The sequence below is a fragment of the Acomys minous genome (genome assembly GCF_964271855.1).
Source record: "Acomys minous genome assembly, chromosome: 4".
NCBI classification, from domain to species: Eukaryota; Metazoa; Chordata; class Mammalia; order Rodentia; family Muridae; genus Acomys; species Acomys minous.
In genome coordinates this window covers 60,212,336-60,238,093 of record NC_140486.1, presented here as the reverse complement: position 1 = coordinate 60,238,093, position 25,758 = coordinate 60,212,336, and the positions used below count along the sequence as shown (strand labels likewise).

Here is a 25,758-nt window from a genome sequence, read left to right as displayed (position 1 = left end):
TCCACGTCCAATAGACAGGGATATGAACTGGTCATGAAGCTCATCTGAGGTCCTACGACCCTCAAATTCCAGCTCAAACAAGATGAAGAGTGTTAGCTGCAGCTCAAATTCGAAAACAACCAAAACCCAGTCCCCCTATTTAAGACAGTATAGTGAATATAGTGAAACTACACAGCATAAATAGCATTACGAGTAATCTAATAGTTTGGTCCAGAACGATTTACTGGGCGTGGCTGTATGCCTATCAGATCTAAGCAGGACCTTAGGTTTATTTACAAGCATTCTACCACGGAACTACATTTTCAGCCGCAACTGAATATTATCAGACAAACTCTAGCCAATCTAGAGTTTAGCTAGCACTACTCACATCCCTAGCATCACACACAAATAATTCGGGGTGTCACAAGGAAACTTCAGGTACCAAGGGGATCTGTCCACCCAAAAGCAGTTGGCCCGTGCTGGGCATATAACAAACATCTATTCTCTTCCCCTAAGGAAGGAACCAACTATGTAATGAACTATAAAGCTGTACTTCATTATTACCCATAATTACTTAAAGAGTAAGTAGCGTGTGTGTGTGTGTGTGTGTGTGTGTGTGTGTGTGTGTGTGTGTGTGTGTGTGTGTGTTGTGCACAAGCAGAGGGTAGGCGAGGAGGTTGGGTTTCTTCCTCTTCCTCTTGGCCTCACTGTCTTGAGATATGGTCTCCCACTGACCTGAAGCTATTTTGGCTAGCCTGGCTGGCCAGGGTTCCTGCAATCTAGCTGTCTCCACCCCAATACTGGCACGTGTAGCCATGCCCCACTTTTTATGCAGGTGTTGGGAATCAAACTCAGGCCCTTGTGTTTATACAGCAAGGGCTCTTACCCACAAGCTATTTCTCCAGTCCCTGTTTGAGACAAGAATCAAGTTGGTGCTCAACCGTCTGCAGCTTAATAAGTGCCCTTGATGATATGATAACCCTCCAAGTCTGGACCATTGGCCAAATAAATCCCTTTCTGTAGTTTCTGCTTCACAGACTCCTTCCAGGGCTTTGCCAACACCTCCCCTTAGTCCCATTCCTTCTTGTCCTTTACCCAATGAATTGGATTCACAAAAATAGCACACACAAAGACTCTTCAAAAAAGAACATAAAACTTTATTAAGATCTTACACTGTCATCAGATACAGCCAAAGAAAAGAGTTTGTAAAAGACAGGGAGAATCCTCTTCCCATGTGCTGCCACCTCAGACTGTGGCTGGCAACAAATGCTCTATATAAATAAACCCATTAGTTAACCCAATGTTCCCTTTCTGTACAGAGAAGAACTGAATTCACACTGTTAAAAGCTTTTTATAGCACAACAAGAAGCAAGGCTCATCTTTGGGAGTAACTCCTAACAGCTAGTAAAGCAATGTAGGGGCTTCGAGTTACTTCACATCCTGTCGATTTCTGAGTGGGAATTCAGGAAGGCCCTCCTACCTCCCAGGCACTGTCCTTCTCTTCAGACTTCTCAGACCAGTTCCTGAACCACACACCGTGAAGCTGGTCACAACAGTGACAGTGGACAACATTCTTTGAACTCTGAAAATCATAATGGCTGAATCATCCTAGCTCTTGTTGATTCTAAAGGATTTCTTATAGAAAAACCCTGATTCACAACAGCTGCAGGTGGGATGGTTTTCCTCAGGGAAAGCTCGCACAGCTCATTTCCAGGCTCCCAGCTCCCCCTGTGGTTTTACTTACTGTAGTGTTGCAGGAGCAGAGGGAGCCCCGGGGAATCTGCTCAAATTGCCACTCCGACAGCTCTCTGCACTGTTTGTGGAGAAAAGAGGAATGGTGTCCATTCACAGCACAGGATCTTGCTACAAATGTGACACGCTTTCCCCTGAGGACCGGGCCAGGCTGCTCTCACACTCATAATTGCCTCAGGCATATGATAGAGAAAATGTGCATGATTTAGAATTTGGTATTTTACACCCTTCACCTAAGCCCATTTTTTCTTTTCTTAAGGCAGGGTCTCACATGTAACTCTAATGGCATCAATCTCACTCTATAGAACAGTCTGGCCTCAAACTCACAGAACTCTTCCTGCCTCTGCCTCCCAGCTTGCACCCACTGAGAAAGCTTAGTATGCCTTTAGGAAGACACTCTCCTATGCTTACCAGGTTAACTGCTGTAAGGCTGAGAACTTCTAAAACAAACTGTACAGTTTGTGTTCAGGTAGTGAGCTAACCAACAACTTGAGGTTTGTGGGACTCTGGTTTTGAGAACTAGCATTTATCACAGATCTCATCAAGCTCTTTAAAAAAATAATACATTTTATAAATATTTAGATCAGCACTGGCATCAAAAGAGTATCTAAGTCTGTCTTCATGGTGAAAATATTTCAGCAAACTTCTACAAGATTTTGTGTCTTTTCAAGAGTATACCATTTATAAATTAGTTTTAAATGGAAAAGTGTCTATTTTAGATGGATTAAATCACCATGTCAGCAAATCATAAGTTCAAGATACTGAAAATGAGCTAATACCCAAAGCTTTGCTTTCAAGAACATCAACAACAACAAAAACTAACTTACTTGGCACACTTTCAAAACAGGCATACTCAGGGTGTGTAATGTGCATGTGTCCACCCTCCTCTGCTGACTCTTTTCTTCCATCCCTACACCTAGGGAAAAGACAGCAGCACTGGCAGACACCCCCACCCCGGTGTGAGGGTCTGGCTGCTGCATACAAACCCCTTACTGTGACAGACAAATGCGGCTCAGGATGTGCCATGAGCCACCCACTCCTCAGCCATGTTACAAGTTAAGTGCACCGTGGTCTAGTGGATTTGGCTCCCAGATGAGCTTCAGCGGTATGCACAGAGACTGCAATAGGTTCTGTGAAGAAATGTGTCCTAACTCCCAAAAGTTGTCTAAATCACTGGGAGACAGGACATGCGGGGGATGGGATGATGCTACTCATACAATTCTGTTTTGGAGAGAGGTCAGATTGTTAAAAGCACTATTTCCCAATCTACTGGCTACTAAAGATGAATTACCTGTTGTTACTTCCCAAGTAAATTCACTTCAACTATAACCTCTAATACTGGGAAAGAAACAGTGAAGCCATTCAGAAGTGAGTATAATTTGCCTGTGAAATTTAAAAGGTGTTCTATTAACTATTTAGTTGGACTCTGATTACAATGAGAAATGCAAAGCAATAAAGGAGGAAAATACACCCACCCCCCGTTGTTATCAAATACAAACCTGCAGGTTCACAATTAACTTAAAGAGAACTGAAGAGCATGCAGCTGCTCTAACCCACGGGGTCAGGTAAAGGTAAAGGGACACCTGCTCTGTATTTACATCTGTAAACATACAAATATAAAACTCACCACATCTACCCTGTAGTATAGCATTGCTTAGTTCCCAAATACACAGTCATTCAAAAACTTTAAGGAAATACAATGTTCCAGGCTACTTAACTGAACATTATGGATACTGAGCTCTTGAGCTCCTCGAGCTAAGCGCTTATTGGTTACGTTCCACGGATGAGGTATCAAGCATGTCACTGTCTGCTGTTTCCTTTACTCCCCACAGCTGGCGTTCTATTATCGGGATCAATGACGTAAAAAGACTGACCGGACAGAAACAGTCAGCTTTAGAGCTGGAGTTATCCCCTTGGTAGGGCATCAAAACACACAACATTCTTAAAGCATTAAATCACTTCGTTCTAAATAGTTCAATCAAGGGCATCTCCATTTAACAGGCCTTTTATTCTGGACTGGCATTTGGGATGGAATTACTATGTGCCAGGGAAGCGTTCTCTCAGCTTTAGTGTGACCCTTCATGTGGCATCCATGTCTAGTGTTAAAACTCAAAGACCTGAGGACACACAGAGCCAGTATTTGCTGGCAAGGGTAAAGGTGAAGCTGAAACACTTAAGTCTCTTCTATAATCAAGTCCTAATGATACCACAGTACAGTCTCACATCAGCTCCTGATCAGTTCTTCTCATTAGGAATTAGACAGTGTACAGTGATTAGATACTGGAAAAAAATAAAGAAAAATAATTGAAAATACATGAAGAAATAGAAACATGGAATTTCTCACAAGGCCTTGGATTAAAAAAAACAAACTTACAAAAAGATCTTCTGAAAATAATCATTATTTTTAAGCTCATTAACACACAGAAATCATTGCTTGGTTTTAACTAAGTCATGTTAACTCACTAATAAAATAGTAAACAAACCAACATTTTAAACCATTTTATAATCCTTGTCATGTCTTGTGTTAGTACCATTCTCTCAACAATGTACAAAAATAACTCTACAGGACTAGTCACCTAACCTGTCTCCATGTCTGGCAAAGTCCTGGCCCTGGAGGACACTGGCCATCAATCTTCACTGTAGATGTCTCCAGCAAAGGGCAGGTGCATGTGACTGCCAGTAACATTGGGCAATCGAGATAAATCTGGCAGGCTCTGGATCCGGGCTCTGAGTTCTTTGCGCACCAAGGAAACTCTCGCTAACTTGCGCTTGTACTCCTGTAACAAAAGACCACCCTTGTTAGTTTTCACGTTGAAAAGGCAATCTAGCTTCCTGCTGATTCTCTGAAGGAAATTTACAGTACTCAGCTAACGGCAAATAAATGATTATTCCAGTTTTAGTCAAAAGGGCTACAGAAGTAGTAGAGAGGCTGAATCAAAGTACACAATATCCATGCATTAAAAACAGCACGATGAAACCCACTTTGTGTGTGTATGTGTTCTTAAACTTAAGCTGAAGTTCCAGTGTTTTCTGTGATTGCTGGCAATAAATCACTGCAGCAATATCAGCAACCCAGACTTTGTCTCCAATACAAAGCTTCATAATACATTGTATTTTCACTGGTGGTGGCACGTTTGAGACGGTTCCATGTAACTGAGGCTGGCCTTGAATTCTATGTATGTGAGGATGACCTTGCAATTCTGATCCTGTTGCCTCAACTTCCTGAGTACTGGGATGACAGCCACACCTCAGCACACCCAGATGTGGTGTTGAAAATGGAATGTGGGGTTCTGTGTACACTAGGCAAGCAATCTATTAATGGAGCTACAGTCCCAGGCCTAAGAATCTTTTACTATTTCCATTTACTACTGCCTTAAAATTAAGGTCATGACTATATCCCAACTGTTATATACATTTTGAAATTCTGACAGCCCCACTTCAATGCAACTTGCAACATTTGTGATGGTATGCAATTTCTTTTTGTATTAACTTCAAATGGGAAATACAGATCAATAGACTAGGCACCAAAAGCACAAAAACAGGTTTTAAAAGGCTGGCAATTGGTAACCCAAGGAATGAAAGACAAAAAGTCAATCAAGATCAGCTTTGGCTTATCAGGAGGAGCCCACTGTCTGTAGTACATATTTCTCACTCTATAATGAATGCTCAGATCCTCCATTACATCCTCCCCAGGAGAGCATATGAAAGTCCCCCATACCGCTTCAGCCAACTGAGATGACGCCTGAACAGGAGCAAAAAGTGGGCACCCAGAACCCTTCTTCAGTGTGCCTCAGTGCTGGCTGCGCATCTGTATCTCCTTAGGGATTTCTAAGGAGAATAATCAGGTTGGTTTTTTTTTTTTTTTAAGGGGGAAGGGGTGTTATTGTTTGTTTAAGAGACCTATTAGTCTCACCATTACACATCAGTATCTGAGAATATCTGGAAAAGGGTCCAGATCATGTGAATTTTGTAATCCTCCCAAATGATGCAGCCACACAACTAGAATTGTGAGCTACTTCCCTGCATTTTTAATGCCAAAAATGCTATCAACCAGAAAGAGTCTTCATATTTCTAAGCCTCTTCTTTAAAAGTAGAATTACCCCGGCAGGGCAGGTTTTTCAGATTAGTATACCTGGAAGCTCTAAGGAGATGAGAGAACAAAGAGTCTAAAACAAAGAAGTGGGCACATTAGCTGCAAAGCACACGGACGGCCAAAAAATGAGGTGATAAACATCCTTGCCTTTACCAATTCTGATGCCAACAAGGTCCACTGATAGACACCTCAAAAGCTCTACAATCTCAAGGGCTGACTCCCTTCTTACTTTCATACACCTGCCAGGGACACAGTCTTAGAATGCCAAAGGCACATCTCACCACAGTACCTTGAATGCACAACTTAAAAGCAGGGGAATAGGCTTCTTTGGTTTAACTCTATAGTCTAAACATTAATTTTGTGGAGAGGAAGGGTGTACCTCAGTAATAGAGTGCTTGCCTAGAATGTGCAAAGCCCTGGGTTCACTCTTCAGCAACAGGTAAAACAGGTGTGTTTGAAGGGCGATATACAATGAACAGAGCATCTTGCTGTTCTGAGATTATGTTACTCTGTAGCCTAGGCTCAAAGGAGATGGTAGCAGGTAGATGTCTGTGAATTCAAGACCAATCTGGAATATACAGATTAGTGTATACAGGTGAGTTCTAGACCAACCAGAGCTACAAAGATGGATCCTGTCTCAAATAAATTAATTTGAAGTATGGCACAACACTATAGACTAGAGTATATGCTCAAAATAGGATCTGTGTGTGAAACCAAATGAAAGAACTGGACAGGAGCAATAATGCTGACATTTTCGTATTTAGAATTCTGGGGATGTACAGCCCTGAGTATTTAAGAATTTTTTTCAATCAAAATTGAAAATCATTCTCTACCTATTAGGATAACCAGCTTGTTTCTTTCTGTGTGTCATTACTCTATAACCTTAGTCCCACAAACTGTACTGACCTCCACACGTGCAAAATGGCACACAAGTATGTGCATACAGATTATATTTAGTTTTGAAAGGATATGGGCTTTCCCAGAAGCTGAGGCAACATTTCTCCCTAACTTTAATTTACTATCTGTCAAACTTTGGCTGTGGCATCCTTTGTATCTTTTATCAAAAGCCAAGCTTACCACTATTTACTTCATGTATCTAAGCTTAGTTAGCATACTCACTTTTTAAAAATCCACTGTAAGAAATAAAACTTAAGCAAAATATGTGTAATTTAGGTTTCAACACACAAACAGTAAGATGAACAGAACTGACACTTCTCAGGCAGCCTGTAGCATGGGAACTCCTTGTAACCTCAGTCTTTCATGTCTCCACCAGTCTGCTCATTAATTTGCCAGTCTTATCCCCACAACCCTTAAGCTTACAGGCTTTACAATTCCAGCTTCATACAAAGCTCATTTGCACTGGTTTAACCTGTGCTCCCTCCTCCTTTTTTAAAGATTTATTTATTTACTATGTATCACGCTCTGCCTACATGTTTGCCTGCATACCAGAAGACGGCACCGGATCTCATTACAGATGGTTATGAGCCACCATGTAGCTGCTAGGAATTTAACTCTGGAAGTACCCAGTGTTCTTAATCTCTCCAACCCTGATGCCTTCCATCTTTAATTTTTACCCAAAAGCCAGGTGTGGTGGTGTACTATCTTTAATCCCAGCACTGAGACAGAAGCAGTTGGATCTCTCAGATTTTGAGGCCAGCCTGGTCTATGTAGAGAGTCCCAGATTAGGCAAAGCTGCATAGATATCATCTCAAACAAAGGGTTGGGGACTGAAAGATTATTCAGCTGCTAAATGCTAGGACCACAGGAAAATAAAAAAATAAAAATAAAAACTTACCCATGTGTTATAGAGCTGTTTCACTGTCTAGAACATTTCTCTGACCATCCTTCCACCCATGTACTAAGATGTCTGTCACCTTTGACAGCAGGACCCTCCTCTTGTCATACTTCATCACTGAGTTAGGTTCAGGGTTAGCTCAGAGGCAGAACCTGCCTGAATGCCTGGGCTCAAGCCTAGCACCAAGGTGTTCGTGGTGGAACTGGTCCCTTAGGTGATGTGATCAGCCTTTTAAGCACTGCCAAATGAGTTGGGACTTCAAACTGAAAGTTTTCCTCTGTGGCCAGTGTTTACTGTATACTGACCATTCCACAAGACTTCATGAACACTCTCTTGACCAAATACAGCCACTAACACTGCCTACTCCAGCCTCAGCTGGCCTGTCTGTGCTCGCTTTTCAAAGCTTCAGGTCTCTACTGGCGCGGACAGAAGTTCTCCTAAACCAAGCAGAGCACTGAATACTAACATGAAGTCGGAAGACTTGAGATAAACTGCTGCTTCCTTAATTGTCTACCTGCATGGCCCTGATAAAGAAAAACCTAATTATGTTAGTCTCAGTGGTTTCTTTAGAAGAAAAGGCATCTGTTTTACAGATCCATGATGCTTAAATAACCTTGAACTTTCAAATCTTGAAGTATTATGTAACTGTGATTATCACTCTGGGATAACACCTGGATTAGCTCAAAACTAGAAACTAGAGCAGTGGTCCTCAACCTCCCTAATGTGCAAGTAATACAGCTCCTCATTGTGTGGTGACCCCAACCACAAAATTATTTCATTGCTTCTTCATAACTGTAATTTGTTACTGTTATGAATTGCAACATAAATATCTGTGCTTTCCAGTGGTCTTGGCCACCCCTCTGAAAAGATCATTAGATCCCTAGGTTGAGAACCACTGAGCTGGAATAAACTTCCACACTGGGTATGGTCACGCACACTATAATCCTAGCATGTGGAAGACACAGGCAAAGAAGCCTGGTCTGTATAGTGAGTACCAGGCCAGACTGAGCTAGAGTGCTGGAGACCCTGTCTTAAGAGGAAAAAGAGAAAAAATAAAAATCAAGAGTTATTTTAGGCTTTATATAGTGTTCTAAAACTCTCACCATTTAAACATTTTAAAACCTGTGCATTTATTCAATTTTCTTAAAAATGCTCCTACTCCTGCTCTCTTTTCATACACAATTTTGACAAAACAACAACAAAACAACAAAAACACAAAAGTACTAGGTAGAGCAACACGTGCCTGTGCTTTCAATACTTAAATGAGACAGGGCTGTAAATTGAAGCCAACCTGAGCTGGTGATATCTGCTCTCAAAGACCTAACTAAATAAAATACATATTTAAACAAAACTACAAAAACAAAGGTGCAGAATTTCCACTGCATGCCCCAGATGCCAAGGACGCTCAGCAATGAGAAGGACCAATTGAAGCCCCACCCACTGTTAGGACCCTTCAGCTGTAGCATAAAGAGGACTGTATCACAGACACCAAGGCTGATTCTTGTGAGCTGGCTTTGTGACCTGTTGGAAGCAACTTGAGCAGATTTTAGAACACTATGATCACAGGCTTAAACAAGTCAATCCCTCCCCTTTGCAACAGGTTCTGTAAGTATAACAGGACTCGATTGACAATACCCAGTATCAACAACTATACTTTTAGAAGTGACATCTCAACAAAATCGTCAGTTTCCTCTCCACAAAAATGTATTAAAGATAGAGAAAACAGAACACTATTTCCATAGAATTTCAGAACTGTAGCTGCGTAAGTATCCAAGCAGCTCATCTCTGTGTATCAGTTACTGGTATCTGTTCACTTAAATTCTGCTATGAACTCAAGGTATTTCATCTAGTACACTCTAACCCAAACCAAAAATGCCAGTCATTATTCCAAACACTCCATTTAATTTCCACAAGTAGAAACTACATGCTATACATGATGAAATGACAATGCCACAACCATTAAAACCCTTCAAAGTCAACAGAAAAATGAAAAATGAAGGCTCAAGTCCTTATGCTTGCTCACTACGGCAACCTGTCTCTTAGATCCTGGAATTAACTGGACAACGGGTATTCTGAACATTACCTAACGGAAAGCTCCTAAATCACCTGATCACTACTGAAAAGAGATAGAGTCATGACTTCCCAGCTCAAGATCCAAGGAGAAAACTGTGATTAAACACCAGGTGTTTAAAGGCCTGTCATTAAACATTTTCAGCTTTTCAGTAGTACAGCAACTATTTTCTCCTATATAGATGATTTTTTACATTCAGTTAGCAGGCAATGAATAGAAAAGGTGATCAGGGTCTAATTTATCCAGAAATGGTGCCTAGCACTCCAGGGAAGCTCAATTCATTAGAAAGCCTCAGTTTTAACCATAAGGGTAAAGGATCTGAGGTGTTGGTAAGATCGGAGCCAATAGACAGCATTAAACAGTGATTTCTCCATTACCCAGACAACTTCAAAAGCAAGACGATACATTTAAAGAAATGGCTTACTGCAGACCTGTAATCCCAGCACTCGGGAGGCAGAGGCAGGCGGGTATGAATTTGAGGCCAGCCTGGTCTACAAAGAGAGTCCAGGACAGCCAAGGCTATACAGAGAAACCCTGTCTTGAAAAACCAAAAGAAATGGCCTGCCCCTAGACACACTGGTGACTAAATGAGGCTGACATGATTTCTTAACTTCAAGTTCTTTGGGTTTTGTTGTTGGCTTTTTGTTGTTTTGTTTTTGTCTCTTTAGCCTTTACCTTAGTATATTTTCTGGTCACTGTTATATTACAATACCTTAAGATTTTTTTTTTTAAGTTTTATTTATTGCTTATACAATATCCTGCCTGCATGTATGCCAGCAGGCCAGAAGAGGGAGCCAGATCACATTATAGGTTGTAAGCCACCATGTGGTTGCTGGGAATTGAACTCAGGACCTTTGGAAGAACCAGTGCTCTTAACCACTGAGCCATATCTCCACCCCTACCTTAGAGTTTTTAAATGTCACCTAATATGACATCTAAAGGAATGTCATTCAGTTTCTTATTCTACAGCTTCAAACAAGCATGCCATAAGTCTGGGCTCATGTTTGGAATAAAAATCTTACACAGTAGTCTGTGCTACCTCTGTTGTATCCTCAGCAGGCTGATACCATGGGGCAAGTGACAAGGAAGTTTTGCATGAAGCTGCCCTCTGAGTCAGCCACGCAGATGTCACTTAGGTCAACACTGAATCCAACTTTCCCCTCATCCTTGTCACCTACTCCCATCATTCTACAACCTCCTAACAGGTCTCACTTTGCTTTCCAATGTCTTTTGATATAAAGCCCCAGGCTGACTGGTTTTTCAACACTTTTTACCATAGCTTTTCTGGAGTGTTGGGCAACACCACCTTAAGACTCTTCCGCCTTCCTGCCCGCCCAACTCTGCTAAGTTCACTGCAATTCCGTTTTCCCCTCTGGCTTCTTTTAAGGTTTTACCTCTGGTGTTCAATGACATGATCAGGATTTGCCTAGGTTTAAACTGCAATTTTGCTTTCTTAATCTTGCCTGACATTCTAATTTCTTTCCCTAGATCAGGAGTTTGGTTTCTGCCATTCATTCTAGATGAAATCTTTAGCCATTGTGGCTTCTCTCTTCTGGTATTCCAGGCATATTAACAAAACTGTCTCAATTCTTGGATGTAGTATTTGTGGGTTTCATTTTATGTCTTCCTGTTCATTTTCCACTTTGCATCTGTTGAGGAATGTCTCATTTGCTTCTCACAAACTCACCAATTATTTCCATGGTTGTCCTCTATCTACTGAGTTAGGTCCCTGTCAAAAGAACTAGGCAAAATTTTCTCTTATTTGGGGCACTCTCACCTCTCTACTTACATTACCTGTCCAGTTTGGCTACATATCTGTTTTACCCACTAGAACCTTTAGCATATCAATCATTTATGTTAAGTTCCTGGGCCAGTCATTAAACAAATAAACAAACAAAAAACCTGTCACAGATTATGTTTGGTTCTGATTCTTGCTTTGTCTCTTTGGGCTGTCTTTCATTGATCAGTAAGTTTTGTTTTCCTAATTGACATTGAAACAACTTACCAGGCAACAGTAAAAGAAACACGCTAGGGTATGAAGTTTTATGTTAATCTCATGGAACTTAGACTGTTTAAGGTTGAAGTAGATGTAAGTGTCAGACAGACACTAGCAGTACTAACTACTTCTAGCTACCCTTGGAAGTAATCCAAACTCTTCTGACAGCTCCCAAGACACGGGAAGGAATTCACACGCGTGCCTGTTGCTCCCAGCTCTCTCCTAGTGCTCTACTCTAAGCATTCTGTCTGCATGTCCCCTGCCTCTGGATGGAAGACAGCACATCCACTTTCTTAATATGGAAGCCTATGTTTACTAGTTCAGCTCAATGCCTTCCTCTGTACATCACCTGGCTAACAAATAAACTGACTAGTACCTTCCCCTACTTGGTATTCCCTAGTAAATAACAAATCTTAACCATTAGCTAATCTTAGGTGAGTCTTCAGAGGAAGCTCTAAGTGGCTTACTTTATGAGCACATATGCATGCATACATGCATTTTTCAAAGCAGCCGGCAACAAAAAAAAAATATCTTTTTTTTTTTTAATATCCAGAAAAACTAAACATAGTTATAGTCTCAACAGTCCATTAACTAAAATATTCTTTGGAATTAAAATAATTAAAACACTGTGGCAGCCAGGCAATGGCCCACACATTTAATCCCAGCACTCAGGGAGGCAGAGGCAGGTAGATCGCTGTGAGTTCAAGGCCAACCAGCCTAGTCTACAAAAGTCTAGGACAGCCAAGGCTACATAGAGAACCCTCTGGGGAGGGGTGATCAAACCAAAACACAACAACAAAAACCAACACTGTGGCACAATAAACTCACTGAATTTTCATCACAGTTAGCTCCTACTTAGTTCTACATTGTGACATGTGAATTATCTCAATTTTCAAGTGTACTAATTGTTCCTATGAAGTCCCAGCCAGGCGTAAATTTCCTTGTGTTGGAACAAGACTCAAAGAGGCTTGGAGACTGAAACAGACCTTGTTCCACAGCAGGTAGCTCTATAGAGACTGACTACAGGCCAGTAACCGTAACCAGATTCAATCTATTAGGTTACACACTCTAAACATCACTAGGCTGTTCTTACCTGTCTAATCACTACTGTTTAAAAGGTTCATGTTTTATCTCACTCCCAGCCCTGGGATACTTCCCCATGATTTATTGGCCAGAAGTCTCTCAAACACAAGCTACTGCTAAAGACACAGCATGCTTTGGTTGCAGGAACTGCACTGTTAATTGCTGTCACTACTCTGATTTGTTCCCTTGTCTCATCCTATTTCCACTATCAAAAGCTATCTACCTATGGCCAACTTCCACATAAAGTTCACTTTGCTACAGTATACATAGTGTCCAACAGCTTCTTGTTCCTACCCAACTTGGATTCTATAATCCACACTTCAGTTCTGTACAGCAGGGTCTTCGGAGTGACTGAAATGCTGACACTTGAAAAGACATGCTGACAACATGAGTGGCAACTGTTGGTCCATAATGAGACTGTGTGTCACACCACAGGAAAATAAAGATATATACCTGAACTGGCTGGGATTCAGTGTCAAAAATTCCAGTGAAACAAATGAAAGGTTGTGTAGATTTGAGGGGGAAAATCGAGATGAAGATTTCCACACTTCTTTTGTTCAGCAGATAAAGCGCCATGAGATCGACATTAAAATCAGCACACAGGCCAAGTATGGTAGTGCACACCTATAATCCCAGCACTCGGGAGGCAGAGGCAGGAGGATCGCTGTGAGTTTGAGGCCAGCCTCGTCTACAAAGTGAGTCCAGGACAGCCAAGGCTACACAGAGAAACTGTGTCTCAAAAAACAAAACAAAACAAACAAACAAAAAAAAAAACAAACAAAAAACAAAATCGGCACACAGAAATATTTAAGCCACTAAAAACTATTAACCTTTATTCTTAACTCCTAGGGGAAACATTTAAACTACGTTTCTATACTTTGCTATTTACTTATTATGAGCATACAATTTTGTAAATTAAACCCTCCCCCCAAAATGACAAAAAAATCCAATCCTGTATATCATCCACAAATGTTGTATGTTGTGTCATTTAGGAGTCTCATGTAGCTCAGGCTGGCCTCCCAACTCATTATGCAGCTAAGCATGACCTGGAACACCTCATCTTCCTGCCTGCACCGCTCCAGTGCTGGGATTACAGGGATGTACCACTGTGGTGTTGGGGATCAAACTCAAGGAATCATTCATGCTAGGGAAACAATCTACCAAATGAGCTACATCCCTAGCCTAATACCCATCCATCCATCCGTCCATCATCCATACAGAAGGGGGCACAAGCATACAGATCATAGGACAATCTTTTTAAGGAGTCAGCTCTTGCCTTCCTCCACATGGGTTCTGGGGACCAAACTCAGGTCAGGCTTGGCAGCAAGTGCCTTTATCTGCTGAGCAACCTCACTAGTCTCCCAATACTGTTTCAGACACATTTAAAGCTTTTGTTTGTCTGTTTTGCTTCCCCCCCCCCCTCTTGTTTTTCCAGGTATGGTTTCTTTGTGTACCCTTGGCTGTCCTGGACTCCCTTTGTAGACCAGGCTCAAGCTGGCCTTGAACTCACAGAGATCCGCCTGCCTCTGCCTCCCAAGTGCTGGGATTAAAGGTATGGGACACCACGGCCAGCTGTACTTTTTAATGTATTGTGTCCATACACTTGTGAAAATTAGAGGACAGTTTACAGGAATCAGATCTTTCCTTCCACAATGTAGGGCCCAGGAATTGAACTCAGATTATCAGGCTTGGTAGCAAGTGGCTTTACCCACTAAGTCTTCTTGCCAGCTCTTTCTAAACATTTTTACAACTGTATCCTGTAGAAAGAGAGAGAGAGAGAGAGAGAGAGAGAGAGAGAGAGAGAGAGAGAGAGAGAGAGAGAAGGGGGGGAGAGGGAGGGAGAGAGAGAGAGAGAACTTTTCTCATACACAGCACCTACAGCACGTGTCTCATGATGGACACTAACTAGTTAGGGCATTTCCAACAGTTATTCTACGGTGACCATTTTTTCTCCCTACATAACCCTACTCTACCCACTCTTGCAGTGCTGAGGTAAGAATGGACCGTCCTAAAGCCTCATGAATGCTAGGCAAGTACCCTACTATTGAGCTACAAACAACTCAGTGCGCAGATAATTGCTGCCAGGGAAGACATAGTCTTCAGTGTAAGAAGGGATAGGAGGGTAATAGGGATGAATGTGATCAAAATAATTATATACATGAATAAAATTGTCATAATAAAATACTAAGAAAAAAATTTAAGGTCAGTCCCTAGAAGAAAAAAATACATTAAATTATCTGTCATAGAAGGGGTTTATTCATTGGAATTTGTTTGAATGTTCTCTAAAATTTAGGGATGAAAGATTCATTATATATTTTACAAATTTACTTTGTTTAAATTATCTTGGGGTTTTTTCACCTCTCAGAGGCTATAACTTGTCTATTAAGCATATACTTTAAAATATTCTTCCCTAATTATTCAATCCATGGATTAGCAAAGTAAAAATGGTGCTTGGGAGACAGAGGCAGATGGATTTCTGTGAATTCAAGGCCAATCTGGTCTACACAGTAAGTTCCAGGACAGCCAGGGCTATGTGGAAAGACCTTGTGAAAACGAAATAAAGAAGAAAGCGGAAAAAGGAAAGGAAAGCGGAGAAAAGGAAAATGCTTTAAGCAAGTGCACTGCTAGCAATCAAGTCTAAGGAATTAACCAACTAAGCAAGAAGCATATATCCACATTTGTAGAAAATGCACAGGAGCTAATTAAACGGTATTTTACATTTATGCTGAACAGGTCTGACACTGCTGTGATCTCTGCCAAGTTCTGAAGGCATGAATATTTTAGAATCATCGCAGACATTCATAATCCTTGCTAACTCACTTCAAGTCATTTTTTAAAAGGAAGCCTGGGTTTCCTATGGCTCCCAAAGCAAGGTAAAATCCTACAACAGCAGGCACACTAGAGAGTATTCAGCACACCTGGGAAAACCCACTTCCAGTCAGGTCTCAAGCAAGTCCAGAAGTCCAAATATTGACTTCTGATCCCCTCTTAACTCACCGTAAGCAACAGTTAGCAAACTAGTTAAGCACCTGTAACAGTAAATCCCCTTTCTTCAACACAGACCTACAACAAACTGGCAAAACCAACTCTACCCAACATTAACCTGGGCATAGTGGGAAATGCCTCTAATTCCAATACTTGGAAGACTGAGGGAGGAATCTCTCTGGTTTCAGGCCAGCCTGTACTACAGAGGGGGATCTTATCTCAATGAACAGCTCCCCTCCCCCAAATGAGGATGGCACAACCACAAACATTAGACCAGCAAAGACTGCATTTTAGAAGACAAAAGCCAGCAACAGTGACAGAATATAGAGGAAAAAATCATTTTAGAAGTGGTTAAAACATGAGAAAAGATGAGCAATTTGGAGGAGCAATTCAGAACACTTAATGTATGTAATAATATGTTGAAAAGCTCTAAGAAATTCAAAAGCAAAACTAAAATTCAACAGAAGTCTTTCTGAAAAAAGAACATGTCTTCAAAAGCACTAAGAGATGAACATCCTGGTATGTGCATGATTTAAAAAAAAAAAGGAGGACACGGTCACTCAGCAAAGCTACTGTTGACTGAAGAGAATTTTAACACAGCCAATTAGAATAACTTTTCTTTCTTTCTTTTGTTTCGTTGAGACAGGATCTTACTACGTAGCTCTGGCAGTCTTCAAACTCACAAAGATCTGCCTGCCTCTGTCTCCCAAATAGTGGGATTAAAGGCGCACACCAGCTAAGTAAGTGCTCTGCCTCTGTAGGCAGCATACCTGTTCATATGCACATGCTCTCCATCCCTTGAGTTAGGAACATAGGTGAATCCCAGCCCAATGATTCAGATGCATTTGTGTTGGGGGAAGGTCCAACTGTGATTTCAGTGCCTTGAGATCTGGTTACAGCCCTGCTATGGGCATGGTTATGAATGTTGAAATATCTCCTGGAACCATGTGATGATAAGGAATGTTCCCCAATTATCTCTGATTGGCTAAATAAAGATGCTGAAGCCTATGACTGGGTAGTAAAGAGACAGGCGGAGTCTTAGGTTCCCAGGCTTGGGTTTGAGAGGTTAGAGGAGAGAGGGAGGAACAGCAGAAGAGGTAGCAGGAAGAGGAAGCTAGACAAAGGCGTGGCCATGAGCGCGTGGCTGTAAGGACAGACTGATGCAACAGAAGGCACCCTGGGAGTCATCAGATTGGCAAGTGATTGGCTTTTATGTGGGTTTTAAAGGTAGTAGGATTAGAAAAGCTCAGAATCTGCCCAGCATAGTGTCTACAACTTAATAATAAATCATAGTTTGTCTATGTCTATGTCAATCATTAGGGGACTTCTGGTTAAAGAAAACTGCTATTGTAATATTTTACTGCATTAATTAACTTGGCACTGTTCCCCCGCAGTCACAAATCGTTTGGGTGCTCCTCTTGTTAAAGGGAAAAGACAAAATAGGTACACTTTCAAAAAAGTGGCCATTTTTCCTTTGTTCAAATTACTGAGCCAAACTGAGGCCTGAATTGGTCTTTCTAGTAAGCAGTCCTCCTCCCAGCTTCTCTCCCCACAGGGTCAGTCATCCTAGGCCACCACGGTCCACAAAATTTACTGCACAAACCTAGAGGGAGAGAAACTACATTTTATATGCATGTTTTAATATATTATTTTAATTATTGTACTGCTATTAATTCCTTATTATATCTACTTGTAAATTAAACTTTATCTTAGGTATAAATAACAGGGAAAAAATGACCCATGACATGATAAAGGAATGAGCACTCTCAATTAAAATGCAAAGCATGGAAATAATGAGAAGGAATAAACTTTCATATACAACAACCAAAGATTAGATGAAATGACAAACATGAATGATATTAGAAAACAAAGTCACAATCTGCACAATTAAGCGTCAGACTTAGAGGTCATATGCATATTCAGGAATTAAGCTTGGCAAGAATGGCATTTCAGTAGTAAAGAGAGCCATTATTTTTGGGTTTTAGGGGAGAGGGCTAGGGCAGAATCTCACTATGTAGCAGAGGCCAGCCTGGAACTTCCTACAAAGACCAAGCTGGCCTCAAACTTATGCTTTCCTGCTTTAATCTGGAGCATGCTAAGATTAGGAGACATGAATCACTACACTTAGCCATTAATTATTAATCAGTAAAGGAACAATAACTATCACATCTCTGTATCATATGCAAAATAAATCCCAATAAAATTATTGGAAAATAACACAAAAATCAGAGTTTATGGCTTTATATATGTTTTCATACACACACACACACACACACACATACACACACAGGCAGAGATATATGAAGACATAAAACTAGGACCTAAAAGTGGTGAAAAGATACATAAAATTGTAGGAAAATTAAACCAAACCCTTCAAACATACAAATCCTAAAAAGATTACCAACATTCAGCATGGGTGAAATTATACACGAAAGCTGTCCTCACACTGCAGGCTTTGAGAGTCTGGCCTGGATGCCTAGCACAAATGAGACCTACTGGGAACAGACCCTTCAAAGAGACTTATACAACTACACAAACATGTGCATTGTTCTATCCATAGCAAACAAACTACTGTAATGAATGTGAACGGTTTAACAGAGGCAGTAAGAGTCTTTGTGTTTGAGCACAAATGCATGTGAAGAACAGAGGCTAGCAGCCGGGTATCTTTCTCCACTGCTCTCCACTTTGATGAAGGGTCTCTCACTGGACCTGAAGTCAGATTCAGCTATCCTGACTGGCTAGCAAGCCCTAGGGGTTCTCTGCCTACCAGCACTGGGTAGGCAGGTATACATCACCATGTCCATCATTTGCATGGGGGCTGGGATCCTAACACAACTCTTCATGCTTGCCCAGAAAGAACTTGATTCAGTGAGCCATCTTCCCACCCCAGAATGAGCTGTAATAGGCAACATTCACACAATTAATACTTCAATACTTCATCAGTTTAACTGAGACTCCTGAGGAAGGTGACCTGAAACATCACAGCTGATATAAAACTACGAACGATCCTCAGTCCCTACTACTTCAGGGTGATGATGCCTACTATAACAAAGTATGTCTAAATCTCAAGTCACTGTCACAGCTTACAACAACAACCAAAAAATGGCTTACTTCAATTTACAATAAGTTCTTGCTATTTTAAACTTCTTAGTTTATGTAAATAGTATCTTTAAAATGTGATCATGAGCTGGGCATGGTGGCACACACCTTCAAAGATGGCACTCAGAAGGCAGAGGCAGGCAGATCCCTGAGTTTGAGGCCAGCACTGTCTACAAAGTGAGATCCAGGACACCCAGAGCTAACCAGAGAAACCCTGTCTTGAAAAAGCAAAGATTTTAAAAAACAAAAAACTGATCGGAAATGATGTGACTTCTTCAATATAAAATTCAGTCATGCTGAACAAAAAGAAACTCCTTACAAGACTCTGTTTCAAGCCAGTGACTCGATGGCAAGGGAAGGATTAGATAAAGCTGGAGAAATAAGACTTCTGCTTTGCCAAAGGGGTATACTTCTTCCTGTAAAAATAGGAAGGCACTATGGCTTTGGAAGTAAATGCGCTGATGCTGGATGATGTGCTGGTGTCTGAGCTCTCAACAATCCAATAGTGCTTTGTGGAAACATGGGAGCTAGCTACTTCACTCCCTGAGCCTTGTCTCCATGACTATCAAGTGTGGATAATAGCATACCCTGCTGCATGGGGCTGAAAGGTGATGGTGTGAAGTGCCTACAACAGTTCCCCTGAGACATATAAGTGTTAGCATTATCTTCATCAGCTCTGTGTAGGACTATTAACTAGAAAATTTGACTAGAATGTACCAGCAAAAAGGGTGGGAGAGTGGGTGGTGATATATTTTCTATAGTTGCATGTAAAATATAAATGCTATTTTTGAAGCCAATGATAGTCAACATCAAAAGTGAGGAAGCAGGTATTAAGTAGAATAATAAAGCTTTGTTCTTCAATTTTCAAAAACATGAGACGATACAGGCTTTGGAGTTTGATGTTTATTTTTAGCCGGAAGAATATGCTATTGGTGATGGCATCAATAGAAGGTACGCCGCGTCCAATATCTGCAATAGAAGCTCAACAGAAGTTAAAGAAACTGTACCAAAAGGCTGAAGACAAAAACTGCTGACATACTCACCCTCAGCGCTGCGAATATATTAAGACTGAAGGCCACTCAAACATTAGAAACAGGCAAGTCAACTACCACATTCATGGTCTAAGAAACTCCACTGCATCTTTTCCATTTCAATTGGGCAACCTCTTCCAGGACAGAGCATAGTGCCAATAATTGAGCAAGTTTATGTGAGCAGAGAAGGAGCCAATTGAAAAAGCACAGTACAAAATTAAGAGTTGAGCACCTGCAGTGAAATAATCAAGCAGCTCTCTCAGACCTGCAACAGCAAGCCACTACAAGCACCTCGTGGGGCTTGTTGAGAAACTAATATACCAAAAGCTAAAAAATAAAAAACAGACTTAAGAGGCAGTACCCATGATACACCTACAAATTTAGGATGACTGTCTATAAAACTCAAACAGGACATTCGTACATAGTACTGGAATTAAGAATAGTTCCAATAAGAACTAGCCACTCAAATGGTCTTCTAAATACACCAAGCCCAGCTCTCCTACACTGACAATGGTTACTCTGATCAAAATAAATACTTCTTTATCAGCTCATGAGCCCCCAGCCTCGTCACCAACTGTTAGCAACCAAAGCTAATTCATCAATAATCTTCTCCAGAACAGCATGTGCAAGCCCAGAGAGTGTGCATGTTGGGGAATATGGGAAGTGTGAGAATCAGGAAGTGGAGAGGATAATTTGAATACTTAATGATAGACTTAAAAGATGATACGTGCTATGAATAGGAATTCAATAAAGGGAACAATTTACTGCCACTAACAACGACTTCATTAGACTTGTTATTGTTTCATGTTACTATTGTTTTTGTGCTTGAAGGGTTTAAATTTTACTTAATCAGGCTGCTGTGGTTCAAGTGCAGGGAAGAACTCTTGACAGCAAGAAAAAGCTTACCTGGGCCAACGTGTAAACAGTCCATGACACAAGCACGCTAAGATGCACAGATAATACTAAGGTATATTAAAATTAAATCAAATATGCACTAAAGAAGGAAAAGGTTACGCACTTCCAATTTATGTTCTTTCTCTGCAAGGGCTTCCTTTTGACAACGAAGAAAATCTGCTAACATTCGAGTGAGTTGCTTTCTATCATCTATTTCTGCCGCCAGTCTGCCATTATAATCTGCCAGCAGCATACAAGCATCCTCTACCATTTTAGAAAGCCTTTCTCCAGATTCTTTATCTAAGAAAAGCAAAGGGGAACACAATTATCCCAGGAGGAAACGGGGCCACGCAGCCCCCACCCCGCCTGCCTCCCCTCCCTCCCTCACCTGTTATCTTCTCAAGCAGGGACACTTCTTGAACTTCAACAGGCAGAGAGGCGATCCTCTGATGGACTGCTGCGTCCCCGGAGGCTGCATTTTCTAAATCTTGTAATGCTCTAACAAGGTCGAGTGTCTAAAAAATTATACAATTTCAGAACCAAAAGAAATAAAGCTCTAGCAAATATAGAGGACTTGATACCTCTTTCATATTCCTAGCCTCATGATGTATTCATTCACTACAGTGTAATACTCCCCAAGACAACCTTTTTAAGAATAACAGTTTTAGACTAATGCTTTTTCTTGTGTTTTGCCTCTGTGTTTGTCTATCTGTGTAACATGATTATGCCTGGTGTCCTCAGAGGCCAGAAAAGAGTGCCCAATGCCCTGGAACTGGAATCATAGATGTCTCCCTAATGGGTGCTGGGACCAAATCAAAGTTAGTCCTCAGGCTAAGGCTTAACTAAGGTTAAGAGCAGCCGTGGTGCTGGCAGAGGCCCCGGGAGGCAGAGACAGGTGGTTCTCTGTGAGTTAGAGGCCAGCCTGGTCTATATAGTGAGTTCTAGGACAACCAGGCCTACACATAAACCCTGACTCAAAAAAAGCAAAAATAACAACAAAATCTTTCACACACTCTCTCCCTCTGCTACACATGCACACACACAGAGAGAGCATACTACTTCAAACAAAAGCAATTTGTTAACCAGAAAAGAGATTAACTTAGTTCTTGTACCCAGAACACTGAAATCAAAGCCTGAAAATCAGAGTGAAAATCCCAGAGCTGTCTTTAGTTTTACCTGTGGCGGTTCACTTGGGGACCCTAGAGAGGAGCAATTTTCATTCTCATCCACTTTTATTTGCTCATAGGTCCTCTTCCTTGTCTTCTTATCTCCATCTGATTTTTTAAAAGAATGAAGTTTTAATGAGATGTTTTCCTGAGAGGATCACACAGCGAGGTCAAGATCCTGTACTTACACAGTGCGTGCTTAAGTTGTTCTAATACATCGTTTTCATAAACAGAGCGTTCTTCCCAAATAGATAGCACTCTTCCAAGGTGCTTCTTACAGCTTTCATCAGTTTCACTACATTTAAAAAGGAAAAAAAGTAAAACACTAACAGTAGAACTGCACAGTGAGTGCTGGCACAAAGTAACAGTGATTTAAAATGGGACCAAATACTGGCTCCCAGTAAGAGCTAACCAGGCATGCTGAGCACCCCAGGCAGCAGCGCAGGCAAGGTGTGACTGAAACACTGCCCTCACCTCCCTTAAGAGCTCAGTAACAAAACTGTAAATCAAAACAGTTTTAAGGCTGGACATGGTGGAGCACATCTTTAATCTCAGCACTTGGGAGGCAGAGGCAGGCAAATCACTGTGAGTTCAGGGCTAGCCTGGTCTAGAAAGTGAGTCCAGGACAGCCAAGACTACACAGAGAAACCTTGTCTCAAAAAAAAAAAAAAAAAGGGAGGGGGGTTGTTTAATTGCCAAGCTTTAGGAGCAGACACTAAGGGTTTATAAAGTGATGTTCCCACATGAAAGGAGTTAAAGGACAGTCTCTTGGCACCTTTTAACCTTACCAAACCCATCAATATCTTTGGTGTACAAACACAATGGAGCTTTACAGCAGGTCCTGTTCATAAGCACTATGAATAAGAGCATGGTGCTACAGACAGCACCCTGAGCGACGTAGCCCAGTTAGATCAGGAGGACTGCCTGAGAAGTGAGAGCAAATCTGAGGACAGGCTCCACAGGACAATGAGACATAGGTGACTTTCAATCATTTGCCATTTCCTTCAGCACTACCTCACCTGGGTTTTGCATTTGTCTTACAAACCTAGGGACTTGAATGCAATCCCTGAGACTTACATTATAGAAGAGAACCAACTCTAATCTTCATCTATGTGCATGTGCACACGCAAAAACAAAATGCAAACATTTCAGAATGCATAAACTAAACGATTCCTACACAAGACATTACCTGAAGAAAATCATTTTGGAAAGTTTATTTTTATTTTAAATATCTTTTATTTCTGGGTTTTTTTTGTTTTGGTTTGGTTTGGTTTTGGTTTTTCGAGACAGGGTTTCTCTATGTAGCCTTGGCTGTCCTGGACTCACTTTGTAGACCAGGCTGGCCTCGAACTCAGTGATCCGCCTGCCTCTGCCTCCCGAGTGCTGGGATTAGAGGCGTGCGCCACCACTGCCCAGCATATCTTATTTTCTAATGCCCTTAAAACTGTTAGGAAATATATAAACACACTAGAAAACTGAAGAAACATTGTGGTATTAAGTCCAGAATATCAGACATTAGATGGAGTCCTACAAGCACACATTTTCAGTTCCATTCCTTCACTGACTTTCAGTGATGTTCATCCCAGCAGGATACAGGAGGACTTCAGGTCTCTTACAGGAAAGCTGTGATCAAGTACTCCAAATTCCCCTTGGCAGCGGCTCAAATCCTCACAGAAAGCAAAACCATCACACACCACAGGAAAGCTTTAAACAAATACATCCTGTTTCTCTTACTGACTCTTACCTCATGTACAGAAAGGATCCTACCTTGAAACATGCTTGAATGCCTCCACTATGACTGGTGCAAAATCTTTTGTGAACTCTGGTCCCTTCCTTTTGCTGTTCTGAATGACGTCATTGGCCAGGTAGAGAAAGGTAAGCTTCCTGTTGGGTTTGGCTAAAAAGTTAGGGGGGAAAAAAATTAAGACACTAAAACATCCTCATGTGAGTTGAGCAAACTTTCTTAGCACATCAACAGCTCCAGCTTCCCCTAAAAAAATTCATCAGTTCACAGCTGCTAACATCAAAGTTGGTCATGGAGTGGGGTGGGGAAGAGAGTCGGTCTAAAAGGTAAACAGGGGTAAGTGGTGGATGTCACAGTCCCCTTGCAGGTTTATCATGGCCCCAGAGCCACATGGATCCTTTATTCCTGGTCTCACCATCATTCTGAAGCTCAATATATTTTGTATACAGAAATCCTCATACATGCACAAAACTACATCTCCGTGAGTCTATTGTGTATTAAGCTTTACAGAAAACTGAATATAGCTATTTAATAAGGTAGGGATGAGTCACATTACTAAGACAGCATTCTAAATATTGAATAGAATGCTTTGTTTTGGTTTTTGGTTGGTTTTTTGTTTGTTTGTTTGTTTGTTTGTTTGTTTTGAGACAGGGTCTCTCTGGGTAGTCTTGGTTGTCCTGGACTCTCTTTGTAGACCATGCTGGCCTTGAACTCACCTTGAACTCACAGCAATCCATCTGCCTCTGCCTCCCGAGTGCTGGGATTAAAGGCATGCGCCACCACGCCCGGCTCTGAATAGAATGTTTTAATGGACTCAAAACCACTAAATATTGTCAAACAGCCACATACAAAATACAGAACAGATTGCAAGACATATCACTGAACTACATACACTTGCCTTATGCAATAACTACTTGCCATTTAAACATCAGGGAGACAAAATGATCAAAGGTTAGATTTTCCCTCTTTAGATTACATGACCTTAAATCATTGATTGAGTCCATCTTGACAAAACACCCCTCTACTTGCTATATTCTGTTGCATGCTCATCCTAGGGAAGCAACAAGATTTCAGTAACTGTGGTCACAACATCTTTTTAACCAATTATTCTACCACAGCACAATGGTATTAAACGTGACTCATTTAACATGAAGCACCAAATGTTGCACAATTAGTACTCAGAAGCGGCACACCTAGGACAGTGGTCGGGAAATGTGGGCTCACTAATCTTATTTCAGGCAGTGTCTTCATCAAGCCGCATTGACTAGTTTTGTGAGTTTAAGCACTCAATATATTCAAGTGCCACTTTTCAGTTCACACCTTTAAGAGCAAGCTGGAAACCAGCCTTCTCATATTGCAAAACACAACAGAGAGGTGTATCAGCCTGGAGGCTGAGCCAGGTCACTCTTCAGCCGCGGCCCTGCTCTAGTTGCTGCTTTTCCTGCTTTTAAAAGTTGCTGGTGAAGGACAATGGAAAAAAACTAAGAATCCCCATTATCTAGTTCACTGAGGTTTTTGTCTGATTACATGACAACAGCAAGACCCCTCCAGGAAGAGGATTCAGAGGGCAGCTTTCCTAGTATTCTGCCTTCTCTTTTACTCATGAGCACCCTTTCAATCCCACCCACGGGGAAAAAAAGTGATAGTTATCAAGTTTTCACTTTCTCTACCATCAAATGATTTTTAAAAGCTCTTATTTTATTAATATGTATATACGTATGTTATGTGTGTGAGTGTACGTGATGTTGTGTACATACCTGTGGAGGTCAGAGCCCCTGGAGCTGGAGTGGCTGTGAGCTGCCCCAGTGTGGGAGCTGAGAAATGAATGCGGGTCCTCTAGGAGAGCAGTCAGTGTTCTTTACCACTGAGCTATTTCTCCAGCCCAATTTCAGCGTCTCTCTATGTAGTTTAGCTGTCCTGGATTTTGCTATGTAGACCAGAATGACCTCAAACTCAGTGATCCTAACTGCTGAGATTAAAAACATGCACCACCCTGTGCAGCCTCCATCAAAATGATTTTTAAAAGTTTTTTTTTTCTTATCTAAATGAGAGTCTGCCTGTGGTACTTCT

The 25,758-nt window shown here is 41.3% G+C and overlaps 1 protein-coding gene across 3 annotated transcripts in view; it reads right to left on the bottom strand.

Annotated features, from left to right (window-relative positions):
• Nucleotides 1–1,115: 1,115 nt before the first annotated feature.
• RPRD1A (regulation of nuclear pre-mRNA domain containing 1A) overlaps nucleotides 1,116–25,758 on the bottom strand; it is a 45,830-nt gene continuing 21,187 nt past the window's right edge. The window contains exons 2-8 of one of the 3 annotated variants that reach the window (XM_084780909.1): nucleotides 23,712–23,841; nucleotides 22,133–22,239; nucleotides 21,955–22,052; nucleotides 21,167–21,293; nucleotides 20,903–21,078; nucleotides 4,313–4,508; nucleotides 1,116–1,792 (exon numbers count right to left, since the gene is read on the bottom strand). In XM_084780909.1, coding sequence (XP_084637035.1) covers nucleotides 4,359–4,508; nucleotides 20,903–21,078; nucleotides 21,167–21,293; nucleotides 21,955–22,052; nucleotides 22,133–22,239; nucleotides 23,712–23,841 — 788 coding nt within the window. In that variant the 3' untranslated portion in view covers nucleotides 1,116–1,792; nucleotides 4,313–4,358. Of the gene's footprint in view, nucleotides 4,012–4,312; nucleotides 4,509–16,943; nucleotides 19,823–20,898; nucleotides 21,079–21,166; nucleotides 21,294–21,954; nucleotides 22,053–22,132; nucleotides 22,240–23,711; nucleotides 23,842–25,758 lie in introns of those variants that run through there. The other 2 variants (XM_084780908.1, XM_084780910.1) reach the window with 2 other exon arrangements.